This window comes from Cherax quadricarinatus, chromosome 7 (genome assembly GCF_038502225.1).
Source record: "Cherax quadricarinatus isolate ZL_2023a chromosome 7, ASM3850222v1, whole genome shotgun sequence".
In the NCBI taxonomy this organism is placed as follows: Eukaryota; Metazoa; Arthropoda; class Malacostraca; order Decapoda; family Parastacidae; genus Cherax; species Cherax quadricarinatus.
In genome coordinates, this window is record NC_091298.1 from 15,508,227 (window position 1) to 15,521,489 (window position 13,263).

At 41.0% G+C, this 13,263-nt stretch overlaps 1 protein-coding gene across 3 annotated transcripts in view; it reads right to left on the reverse strand.

The window, feature by feature from the left end:
• Positions 1 to 330: 330 nt before the first annotated feature.
• Positions 331 to 13,263, reverse strand: part of LOC128690637 (enolase-phosphatase E1-like) — a 64,251-nt gene continuing 51,318 nt past the window's right edge. For all 3 annotated transcript variants that reach the window (XM_070082324.1, XM_070082325.1, XM_053779371.2), the window contains 2 exons: positions 7,999 to 8,245; positions 331 to 7,511 (listed from right to left, as the gene is read on the reverse strand). In XM_070082324.1, coding sequence (XP_069938425.1) covers positions 6,513 to 7,511; positions 7,999 to 8,245 — 1,246 coding nt within the window. In that variant the 3' untranslated portion in view covers positions 331 to 6,512. The remainder of the gene's footprint in view (positions 7,512 to 7,998; positions 8,246 to 13,263) is intronic.

Below are 13,263 nucleotides of genomic sequence, written 5' to 3' on the forward strand. Positions count from 1 at the left end.
CCTCTATCCAGTCTATCATATGCCTTTTCTAAATCCATAAATGCAATAAAAACTTCCCTACCTTTATCTAAATACTGTTCACATATATGCTTAATGTAAATACTGTTGTATTATCTTAAGCCTTCAAGGATGGTTCCTTGATGCTGGTGACGGCTCTGATCTAAGGAATTGGACCTGTGTTCCAATTCCTTGAATTGAGTCTGAATGCCTTCCATTCACCTAGGTGCTGTATGGTCCCTATGGGTTTAGCACTCTCCATGAATGTACAGTAATAATAATTACCTTAAGCATCTTGATAAGGTAATTAATAATATACATCACATACACTATATATATAATTTTATTGTTTATTGCAATACAATATCACATTTTTCTAGGCTTTTTACAACATATACTTTTTCACAATACAAAATGAGGCAAAGATTAGCGTATGTTGTAGTTTATGTACATAAAAAATGTAATCTTATTTTTTTAAATTATTTGTAAAGTTACTGTACTCTTATCAGATTATTTTCTTGAAATATACAGGTGCATATTTACACAATCAGCAATTATAATATAATTAATAGGCATGTTGAGAGAATATTTTATCATACCTAAGTAATGTACAATATACTAAAATAGAAAAATGTACAGGAACGTGTAGACTTATTCTTAAAAAATGAAGGTAATACTGTATTAATTATTTTCACTTAAACTATTTGTTGCACAGGATTATTATTATTTTTTAACACTGAGGCAGGGTGGCATTATCATTATAAAAATGTGCCAAATCTATACTGGTCGTAAAGCACTACAAGGCTGAGAAATAAACAACGTTGGCATAACAGGTCAGTATCAGTCAAAATGTCAGTGTCTTTGGGCTGAGGGAAGGGCTTTTCAAAAGGAGAGGAGCCAGAGTGAAGACACCCAGGCACTAAAAAAAAAAAAAAAAAAAAAATAAACTGGGCACCTCTCCTTGCGATAGTGTTGTGGCCACTAGACAATCACATAAGAACCATTTCCCAAACATGATGGTAATGAAAGGAAGCCAACCAAGACCTAGACTAGGGTTTGATCAATAACAGCTTGTTTTCTTACCCAGACCAATGAAGTGCCCATCTGTCCAAGTGATATGACCCTTGTAGGTTTAGTGCTTCTTTTTGATCATCATAATGTCCAAGTGATCTGAGACAAAACTGGAAAAATAGTCTGAAAAGGGCAGATTCCTGTGAGATTGATAGGTCCTTAACTACAGAACGTGCAAAAAAGACCCAGTTTATTGCCCCAAACACCAGAATAACTTGGGACTCATAAAGACTAATGATTTTATGCTTACTAAAGAAGTGACAGTCAGTATTGAGCATGAAGGATGATGGGATGTGATGAATCAGCTCCAAAGATCTTGTAAAGTCTAAAGTACAGTAATAGAGGCACAGTAGGATTTAGACAAAAAGTCAGGAGACAGGTGTTGCCCACAGTAGACTCAGGTAGTGATATTCAATTGTGTTTGTGACTTCAGTTGGATCCACTAATTCTGCACCAGCAATGTGAAAGATGAGCTGACTGAGGCGAGTACTTGTCTCCCTATTTTTGCACCTTTTTTCCACACTTCATTAAAAGAAGTGGTGGCATTTAAAGTTGAAACATATACATATGTAGCTGTTCATATGACACATCAGGCATGTGCTCCTACTTGTTTAATTATCTAAATAGCAGGCAGTATTGTATATCAGACAAGTTACATTTTGCATGTTTGATTTGGAAGGCTCTAGCGCAGTCTGTTAACCACCAAGGTATGCATTTATAAAAATACTTATCAGCATGTGCTAACTCCATTCAGGTTTAGCACATGCATATTTTCAATGTAATCATAATAATCATGAATGGAGGAGGCATCCATGGTAAGAGAAGGAAGAGATATGTACTATGTGAAAAAGAAATCAATTTAATATTCTGAGTGACACCGGGAGCAGCGATGAGAGGTTTGGGAATGGAAAGTAAAAATGATAGAATAGTGGGTACTCCCATGAAGATCATTTACTGCCTCCCAATTCAAGTCCAGAGCTGCAGAAGTTGAGCAAATCTAGAACTTGTTACACAAAGGAATTTGAGTTTGTGTGCCAACATGAGTCAACGTCCCAATACGTATTTAGGACACAGGTGAAGAGGTAAGAATGAACAAAATGGGTCATCATGAGTCACAATGGGACCTATCTCAAATAAAATGATGGTAGTTACCATCTAAAACAAGTAATGAATCAGTTTAATATCCATTATGCACTCCATACCCATCCTGTGGGTATGGGCTCAGGGACTGGGCTTACCCAAAGTTTGATAGCTAAACAAGGTTCAGGTATAGATGACAGTAGAAATTGCAGGGCATCTAAAGAGATGAGAAAAGTACATTGTGTAGCACTTATCAAAACAGTCATGGAATAATCAAGTGAGAGTTTGGATAAGCAATCTAGTATATGGAACATCAGTGTACACTAAAAGTACATTATCAATGTAGGAGACTTGAGGAGAACAAGGAACAGACTAGAGAAATGCAGCCCATGAATGAAAAGCCAATAACCTGGCAGAGTTGCTTCTTGTTTCTTAAAGACAAATGCATATTACAGGAGAAAACAGGGAGATCAGCACCTGAAGCTCTACCCAATTTTTCCTGTATCCTCTTAATATTTCACTGTAAAACAGACATAGGTTAAATAAACAAAAAAGTTGCGTGAAAAGCTATGTGGACAAATGATCAATGATGTCAGATTCTGATGGCAACAGATAAGAGGTCACTAAAATTTATTGGTGAGTAAGATGTAAAAGAAAATTAGTAGGTTGTGAAGAGGCAATAGAAGGGTGGAGGAATTAGCAGTATGTGGAATAAACTCTATTGCAATAGGCTTGATAATGTGATGCTTAATGATCATGTCAGGTGGAGACAAATCTTCAAAGAGACTGGAGCTTGTATCTTCAGCATTCATCATAGGAGGATGTGACAGATCTGGGCCATTCACTGAAAAGTGACAAAGAAAGAGTCACAGAAACTTGAGGAATGATACACTGTGGAAGGGAGGAAGAAGGCAAGGAAGTGAAATCTTGGAAAATGGGAGAAGACTCAGGAGAAGGGGGTGCCCACGTGACCTACCACTATCACCTGAAGAGCAAGAACAAATTGTTCAGATTGCATGGAATTGGAAACTGAGGTAGGAATTTCAGGAGATCCCTTCCAATTTATGTACAAAACATTGTACGTTACAAATTAACAACAGAATTTTGCTGTGGGCTGTGGCCACCTTGACGAAACTGAAACCCATCAAGGATGGCCACAGCAATATGGTCATAAACGAACTGTAATCAGGGAAACTATGAGAATATACTGCATATATGGTATAGTTCATGCTGTAAAATGCCCTATGTATAAATACAGTAATTGTAAGTGCTCAAAGAGAGCACATGTAGCACAAAGCTCTAGATCAGAAGGGACATGAGAAGTGAAAATGTCTTTGGGACATCACAGGGGCACATGGCATTCATTATAAATTATATACTACATAAAACTTCAGTGCACAGTGTAACAAAGGGCCTTAGGAGCTGGTAATGATTCCTGTACCCTGATAGTGACTGTATCGCCGATGCTATCCAGTTACTCTACTCTCCTTGAGTGCTGACACCTACTTCTACATAAGGCACTAAACAGATTGCACTATGCTACATACAGTATTATCTGGTACTGAACGGGTACTGATTAGTAAGTAAACAAGTTTATTTAGGTACAGGTACATATAAATACAGTTAAACAAATTATCATACATAGTAACGTGTGTTAATTACCTAGGATAGGGTGAGATATAAGCAACTATTGGCAGAAAGGTGGGCTGGTGCAAGTATGAGTAGTGGGGGGTTAAAGAGGGTTGGAATAGTTTAAAAATGCAGTATTAGAATGTGGTGCAGAAGTTTGTGGTTATAGGAAGGTGGGTGCAGGAGGAAAGATGAGTGATTGGTGGAATGATGAAGTAAAGGGTGTGATAAAAGAGAAAAAGGAAGATTATGAGAGGTTTTTACAAAGCAGAAGTGTTATAAGAAGAGCAGAGTGTATGGAGAGTAAAAGAAAGGTGAAGAGAGTGGTGAGAGAGTGCAAAAGGAGAGCAGATGATAGAGTGGGAGAGGCACTGTCAAGAAATTTTGATGAAAATAAGAAAAAATTTTTGGGTGAGATAAACAAGTTAAGAAAGCCTAGGGAACGAATGTATTTCTCAGTTAAAAACAGAGTAGGGGAGTTAGTAGATGGTGAGCTGGAGGTATTGGATAGATGGTGGGAATATTTTGAGGAACTTTTAAATGTCGATAAAGAAAGGGAGGCGGTAATTTCATGCACTGGTCAGGGAGGTATAACATCTTTTAGGAGTGAAGAAGAGCAGGATGTGAGTGTGGGGGAGGTACGTGAGGCATTACGTAGACTGAAAGGGGGTAAAGCAGCTGGAACTGACGGGATCATGACAGAAATGTTAAAAGCGAAAGGGTATGTAGTGTTGGAGTGGTTGGCATTTTTGTTTAATAAATGTATGAAAGAGGGGAAGGTACCTAGTGATTGGCAGAGAGCTTGTATAGCTCCTTTATATAAAGGGAAGGGAGACAAAAGAGGTTGTAAAAATTATAGGGGAATAAGTTAACTGAGTATACCAGGAAAAGTGTATAGTAGGGTTATTATTGAAAGAATTAGAGGTAAGACAGAGTAGGATTTCGGAAGAGTAAGGAGACTTTAGAGTGGGTAGGGGATGTGTAGATCAAGTGTTTACATTTAAGCATATAAGTGAACAGTATTTAGATAAAGGTAGGGAAGTTTTCATTGCATTTATGGATTTAGAAAAGGCATATGATAGAGTGGATAGGGGAGCAATGTGGCAGATGTTGCAAGTACATGTATATGGAATAGGTAGTAAGTTATTAAATGCTGTAAAGAGTTTTTATGAGGATAGTGAGGCTCAGGTTAGGGTGTATAAAAGAGAGGGAAATTACTTCCCGGTAAAGGTAGGTCTTAGACAGGGATGTGTAATGCCACTATGGTTGTGTAATGTATATTTATAGATGGGGTTGTAAAAGAAGTAAATGCTACGGGTGTTGGGGAGAGGGGTGGGATTAAATTATGGGGAATCAAATACAAAATGGGAGTTGACACAGTTACTTTTTGCTGATGATACTGTGCTTATGGGAGATTCTAAAGAAAAGTTGCAAAGGTTAGTGGACGAGTTTGGGAGTGTGTGTATAGGTAGAAAGTTGAGAGTGAAGATAGATAAGAGTAAGGTGATGAAGGTATCACATGATTTAAATGAAGAAAAATTGGATATCACATTGGGGAGAGGGAGTATGGAAGAAGTGAATGTTTTCAGATACTTGGGAGTTGATGTGTCAACGGATGGATTTATGAAGGCTGAGGTTAACCATAGAATTGATGAAGGAAAAAAAGTGAGTGGTACGTTGAGGTATATGTGGAGACAAGAAAACGTTATTTATGGAGGCAAAGAAGGGAATGTATGAGAGTATAGTGGTACCAAATCTCTTATATGGGTGTGAAGCTTGGGTTGTAAATGCTGCAGCGAGGAGGCGGTTGGAGGCAGTGGATATGTCCCGTCTAAGGGCAATGTGTGGTGTAAATATGCAGAAAATTCGGAGTGTGGAAATTAGGAGGTGTGGAGTTAAAAGTATTAGTCAGAGGGCTGATGAGGGGTTGCTGAGGTGGTTTGGTCATTTAGAGAGAATGGATCAAAGTAGAATGACATGGAGAGTGTATAAATCTGTAGGGGAAGGAAGGCGGGGTAGGGGGTCGTCCTCGACCCCCTACCCCGCGAGGGGCTTGGACTTCCAGCAAGCGTGCGTGAGCGTGTTAGATAGGAGTGAATGGAGACGAATGGTTTTTGGGACCTGACAAGCTGTTAGAGTGTGAGCAGGGTAATATTTAGTGAAGGGATTCAGGGAACCCGGTTATTTTTATATAGCCGGACTTGAGTACTGGAAATGGGAAATACAATGCCTGCACTTTAAAGGAGGGGTTTGGGATATTGGCAATGTGGAGGGATATGTTATATATCTTTATATATGCCTCTAAACTGTTGTATCTGGGTGCCTCTGCAAAAAATCACTGATTATGTATGATTGTGGTGAAAGTGTTGAATGATGATGAAAGTATTTTCTTTTTGGGAATTTTCTTTCTTTCTGGGTCACCCTGCCTCGGTGGGAGACGGCCGATTTGTTGAAAAAAAAAGTCAGACGAAGTGACCATGATTTATTTTAGTTGCCTATTCAGAGCTGGATCCAAATTGCATACTGTAAACATAGTGAAATGTTTAAAGAATAGCTTTTATTGGGAAAACATTTTGATATTAAGATGTTTAGTCACATACAGTATACATATTTCAGGCATCTATAGCACTAAGCTATATGTAAACTCAAGCTAGAAATGGTAAATATTTTGTGCCTAAACATATATAGATTAGAAGGTAAACAAAATTAGATAATTTGAAGTACTGTTTTAGCACTCATTGTTTTTCTTGTTCAGCAAATATTTTATCTTGAAACTGACATGGAGGTTGTATATAAGCAACTATTTCTGAGTGGTCTGCAGTACTAACATCATCACATTTACTAATTTTGTCATTTATAGTTTTAGATGACTCACTTCTTTCGATAATCACATCTTTTTCTGTTTTCACACAACTTTTATTTTCTTCAGCGGTATCTACAGCTCTGGCAAGTTTGTCTTCAATTTTGTTTTCTTGTTTTGCATTTTCCTCTTTTATTGATGTTTCCGTCACTTCATCTTCTTCGACTATTTTGCATTCCTCTGTATTTTTATATGTTTTATGGTCTTCAGCATTTGTTTTACTCACATTAGGTTCAGGGAATTGTTTTGAATTTACATGCACCTCTTGTTCTTTGGCTGCTCTATCTTTCGCTTCATCTTTGCTCTTTTTTATATCTGCATCTGATATTTTTTTGTTTTCTACATTTATTTTATTTTCACCACCACTGGAATTGATAACCTTAGTAATTTGTGTTTCCTGAAGCTTATTGTTTTCTACTGATTTTTCACTCTCTTTTATTTTAATCTTTGGTGCCGGTGCTTTAACCTTGTGCTCACTATTAGGTTTATGTTCCATTCTCTGAGCTTTATTGTTCCTATGCTTATTTTCATTGACGAAGTTGTCCTTTATACTTAAATTATGTTTTTGTCCTGGACTCCCAGCAAGCATGATAACAGTTTCAGCTGGGCTGCCTCTACCACCACTACCTGAGACAGTGCAAGATGCTGTAGGAGACGATGTTATTGGAGAAGGTGCTCGCCGAGTCTCCCTCCGAAGTGTCGAGGGTGATCTGCTGAAGGATGTATTCTGGTCTTCTATTGCATGGGATAAAAACCGACTGACTCGCTCCTGATAATCCATTGAATTGTAGGGTGGGCGGTCATCTAACCCTGTTGACCATTGTGTTCCAAGACCACCTCCCAAAGTTTTGCTTCCAAGCAGTTCTGGGTGAGCCTGAAGCAAAAAAGAACAGGATTACAGACAAAATAACTGTAGTTTAATTTTTAAAGAAGTCAGAAAAATGCAGGGATTGTTGAAAGTGTTTGAAAGCAACATTCGTCTTGTGCATGTGATACTATTATAATATACTAGAATCATCAACAGCCGGAAGCAGTAGTATGTATTTACTTATCCTTCAAAGGGAGGGGTGCACCTCTGACAAGACAGTGATAGATTGAATGATGGTGAAAGTAATTCTTCTTTTTCGAGTAACCCGACCTCGGTGGGATTGAGTTTGCGCAATAGGTTGATAATAGCAAATTTAAAGGAAATATCGCATGAACTAAATTTAATAACCGAAATGCTGAGGTATGCTATACACTCAAACCCTGAAATTATATTAAATCTAAGTTATTATTACAGTCCCCTAACTTAACTGGTAATCCAACTCTGTATACCCCTATAATGTAGCTAAAGGAAACATTATATGAGCAAGGCTTACCTGAAGTAGCTGGTAGATAGCAGCGAGAGGTACCTGCTGGCCTGGGTGAGGCAGGGATGCTACGCTGTGACAGTCATCAGCCATGGCTTCCCTTCTGGCGGCGCTGAACTCTGGGGCATGAACTCCTCTCCAGCCAACCTTGGTGGACCAAAGTGACAGCACTAGTTCCAAGGTGAACCCCACCAGCTGGTTGGCGCTCACACTCAACGTCAAGCGGTGCTCTCTGTCCAAGTCGTAGGGCTGGAACCTGCACATAATCCAACTCTAGTGAATAATATACAAAAAACACAAACTGCATGTGATTCGTGAAGTTGTAATCGTCCACAATGAAAATAAACAATGTTCTCAAGTATTTTCGTGTATTCGCAGCATCAGGGAGACAAAGGACAATGTGGGAGAGCAAAGGAGATAAATGAGCTGAGGTAGAATAACAGTTCTTAGCCTGTGAAACTTGTCCGTGTAAAAAAATATTACATGTCATTTATGTAAAGCGCTAAACAGTGTAGGTCCGTTAGTGCATGGCGGACTGAAGTCTCGATCCTCCGATATAAATAATACTGGTGAGGTGTTAAATCAAGGCTAGATATATGTAAATAATAATAGAAGTACTGTAGCAAGCTCACTGACTGCTAAGCTGGTAAAATCACAATTACTTATACGGATTTATTGTTATATTATGAATAAAATACTAATGAAATAATTCAACTTTTAATACCCTTGGGGGGATGTCTTGAAGTTAGGGAAGAGCTTTTGTTTCAGGAAAAATGAAGCAGCTATTCTCTTTCTTTGATTAAACTTAACTGCCTCACATTCTCCAGACACTGTATGACCTCTAAGGACATTACGCTTCAAAACATCCACTATAATAAACCTCTCACATATTTTTAGAGTTAAAGGTCAGTACTCATGTTTGAGTTACTCTTTGTAATACTTTTTTAAATGTCCCGTAGCTCGGTCGCTAGCGCACTCAGCTCACACACTGAGGTCCGGAGTTCGAATTTTCTCCGGTACGGCTGGAAAACATTAGGGACGTGTTTCCATAGGACACCTGCTGTCCATGTTCACTCATCAGTATAAAATGGGTACCCGGGAGTTAGTCGACTGGTGTGGGTCGCATCCTGGGACAAAACTGACCTAATTTGCCCGAAATGCTCAGCATAACAAGAGGTTTTCTATATAGTAGTATGTCATTGATGTCAGCTAGGCCTGTATACCTTGTACATGTACTTGTAGAAATAAAGATATTATATTATTATTATTATTATTATTATATTTATTTAAAAATAGAACAAGCGGTTTACATCAACACTCTCCTCAGGAAGTGGTCTACAACAGATGATTAACTCATAGGAACCCCGTCACTGGTAAGTGAATTATGGAAACAGAGGCGTCGCTAGGGTTGGTGTCACCCGGGGTGGCATCTTTGGTGTCACCCGGGGTGGCATCTTTGGTGTCACCCGGGGTGGCATCTTTGGTGTCACCCGGGGTGGCATCTTTGGTGTCACCCGGGGTGGCATCTTTGGTGTCACCCGGAGTGGCATCTTTGGTGTCACCCGGAGTGGCATCTTTGGTGTCACCCGGAGTGGCATCTTTGGTGTCACCCGGGGTGGCATCTTTGGTGTCACCCGGAGTGGCATCTTTGGTGTCACCCGGAGTGGCATCTTTGGTGTCACCCGGGGTGGCATCTTTGGTGTCACCCGGAGTGGCATCTTTGGTGTCACCCGGGGTGGCATCTTTGGTGTCACCCGGGGTGGCATCTTTGGTGTCACCCGGGGTGGCATCTTTGGTGTCACCCCCATGAAATCCAAGGGCTGGGGGATAGGGGTAGTAAACTGTAGGTACATCACTGCTGCATGAGCAGTGACTAATGTTTAGCAATGAGATCGTTTAAAGGCCATAAACCGAACTTTATTAATGATAAATAATCGTAGTAATATTGAGGAAACATAAACTCAAACACCACTTTGAGTACACCAACAGATTCTACATTTATTCATCTTCAACAATGAAAAAAAAACTTGAAAAATAAAGAAAAAAAACTAGTTCCAATTTGATATTTCATTTCCTTGCTTCAATCCTGCAAAATCATCTATCACATCAAAATCAATGATTTTCCCTATATAGGCCTATTTGGACAATGTAATCCTATAATAGGCTATATAGAAACGAAGGATTTTTCTCTTAGGTTGCTGCAGCATGGTTTTGGTCATTAGTACTCACCTAGTTGAGGTTGCGGGGGTCGAGTCCAAGCTCCTGGCCCCGCCTCTTCACTGGTCGCTACTAGGTCACTCTCCTTGAACCGTGAGCTTTATCATACCTCTGCTTAAAGACATGTATGAATCCTGCCTCCACTACATCGCTTCCCAAACTATTCCACTTCCTGACTACTCTGTAGCTGAAGAAATACTTCCTAACATCCCTGAGATTCATCTGTGTCTTCAGCTTCCAACTGTGTCCCCTTGTTGCTGTGTCTCATCTCTGGAACATCCTGTCTTTGTCCACCTTGTCAATTCCTCTCAGTATTTTATATGTCGTTATCATGTCTTCCCTATCTCTCCTGTCCTCCAGTGTCGTCAGGTCGATTTCCCTTAACCTCTCCTCGTAGGACATACCCCTTAGCTCTGGGACTAGTTTTGTTGCAAACCTTTGCACTTTCTCTAGTTTCTTTACGCGCTTGGCTAGAAATGGGTTCCAAACTGGTGCCGCATACTCCAATATGGGCCTAATGTACAGTGTACAGGGTCCTGAACGATTCCTTATTAAGATGTCGGAATGCTGTTCTGAGGTTTGCCAGGCGCCCATATGCTGTAGCAGTTATTTGGTTGATGTGTGCCTCAGATGTGCCTGGTGTTATACTCACCCCAAGATCTTTTTCCTTGAGTGAGGTTTGTACTCTCTGGCACCCTAGACTGTACTCCGTCTGCGGTCTTCTTTGCCCTTCCCCAATCTTCATGACTTTGCACCTGGTGGGGTTGAACTCCAGGAGCCAATTGCTGGACCAGGTCTGCAGCCTGTCCAGATTTCTTTGTAGTTCTGCCTGGTCTTCGACCGAATGAATTCTTCTCATCAGCTTCACGTCATCTGCAAATAGGGACACTTCGGAGTCTATTCCTTCTGTTATGTCGTTCACAAATACCAGAAACAGCACTGGTCCTAGGACTGACCCCTGTGGGACCCCGCTGGTTACAGGTGCCCACTCTGACACCTCGCCACGTACCATGACTCGCTGCTGTCTTCCTGACAAGTATTCCCTGATCCATTGTAGTGCCTTCCCTGTTATCCCTGTCTGGTCCTCCAGTTTTTGCACTAATCTCTTGTGTGGAACTCTGTCAAACGCCTTCTTATAGTCCAAGAAAATGCAATCTACCCACCCCTCTCTCTCTCTTGTCTTACTGCTGTCACCCTGTCATAGAACTCCAGTAGGGTTATGACACAGGATTTCCCGTCCCTGAAACCATGTTCGCTGCTGTTGATGAGATCATTCCTTTCTAGATGTTCCACCACTCTTCTCCTGATAATTTTCTCCATGACTTTGTATACTATGCATGTGAGTGACACTGGTCTGTAGTTTAGTGCTTCATGTCTGTCTCCTTTTTTAAAAATTGGGACTACATTTGCTGTCTTCCATGCCACAGGCAATATCCCTGTTTGGATACATGTGTTGAATATTGTTGTTAGGGGTACACATAGCGCCTCTGTTCCCTCTCTCAGGACCCGTGGAGAGATGTTATCTGGCCCCATTGCCTTTGAGGTATCTAGCTCACTCAGAAGCCTCTTCACTTCTTCCTCGGTTGTGCACACTTCTGTCTCCTCTGTGAACACTTCTTTGAATCTCATGTTGAGTTCCTCAACATGAGATTCACGGTCGTTTCTTGTTGTCTCTCCTCCTTCCTTCCTTAGCCTGATTACCTGGTCCTTGACTGTTGTTTTCCTCCTGATGTGGCTGTATAACAGCTTCGGGTCAGATTTGGCTTTCGCTGCTATGTCGTTTTCATATTGTCGTTGGGCTTCCCTTCTTATCTGTGCATATTCATTTCTGGCTCTACGACTGCCCTCCTTATTCTCCTGGGTCCTTGCCTTCTATACTTCTTCCATTCCCTTGCACACTTGATTTTTGCCTCCCTGCACCTTTGGGTGAACCATGGGCTCAACCTGGCTTTTTCATTATTCCTGTTACCCTTGGGTACAAACCTCTCCTCAGCTTCCTTGCATATTGTTGTTACATATTCCATCATCTCATTTACTGGCTTCCCTGCCAGTTCTGTGTCCCACTGAACCCCGTTCAGGAAGTTCCTCATTCCCGTGTAGTCCCCTTTCTTGTAGTTTGGCTTCATTCGCCCGGGCCTTCCTGCTTCCCCCTCCACTTGTAGCTCTACTGTGTATTCGAAGCTTAAAACCACATGATCGCTGGCCAAGGGGTCTTTCATATGTGATGTCCTGAATATCTACACTACTCAAGGTGAATACTAGGTCCAGTCTTGCTCGTTCATCCTCTCCTCTCTTGTAGTGTCCTTTACGTGTTGGTACATGAAGTTTTCAACTACCACCTCCATCATCTTAGCCCTTCATGTATCTTGGCCGCCATGTGGCTCCAAGTTCTCCCAATCGATTTCCTTGTGGTTAAAGTCACCCATGATTAGTAGCTTTGCCCTGCACGCATGAGCCCTTCTGGCCACTGCAGCCAGTGTGTCAACCATTGCTCTATTGCTCTCATCATACTCTTGCCTTGGCCTCCTGCTGTTCTGTGGTGGGTTATATATCACTGCAATTACCACCTTGGGACCTCCAGACTGAAGCGTTCCCGCTATGTAATCACTTGCTTCTCCACTGTCTCCTTTCTCTCCAGCTCATCAAAATTCCATCGGTTTTTGATCAGCAGTGCCACTCCTCCACCCCACCTATTCCCTCTGTCTTTCCTCAGGATCTGGTATCCCGGTGGAAAGATGGCATCTGTTATTTACCTGTAAGCTTGGTTTCTGTGTGAGTTATGATGTCCGGTAATGTTTCTTTGACTCGTGCCACTCCTCCCACTTATTTGTTATTTCATCAGCATTTGTGTACCATACCTTCAGTTTCTTCTCCAACACTGGTTTGGGGGGCCTGTGAGCGTGGGGGACCTGGTAGTGTACTGTGGGATTCTATAGCTGAATGTTGGGTGGGAGCTGTATGTATTGTAGTTTGTGTTGGGATGGTGTGATAGGTTGTGGGGTTCTGGGGATGGTTCTGTATGTGCTTGCCCTTGTTGCTCTGCCCTGCTCTGATTGA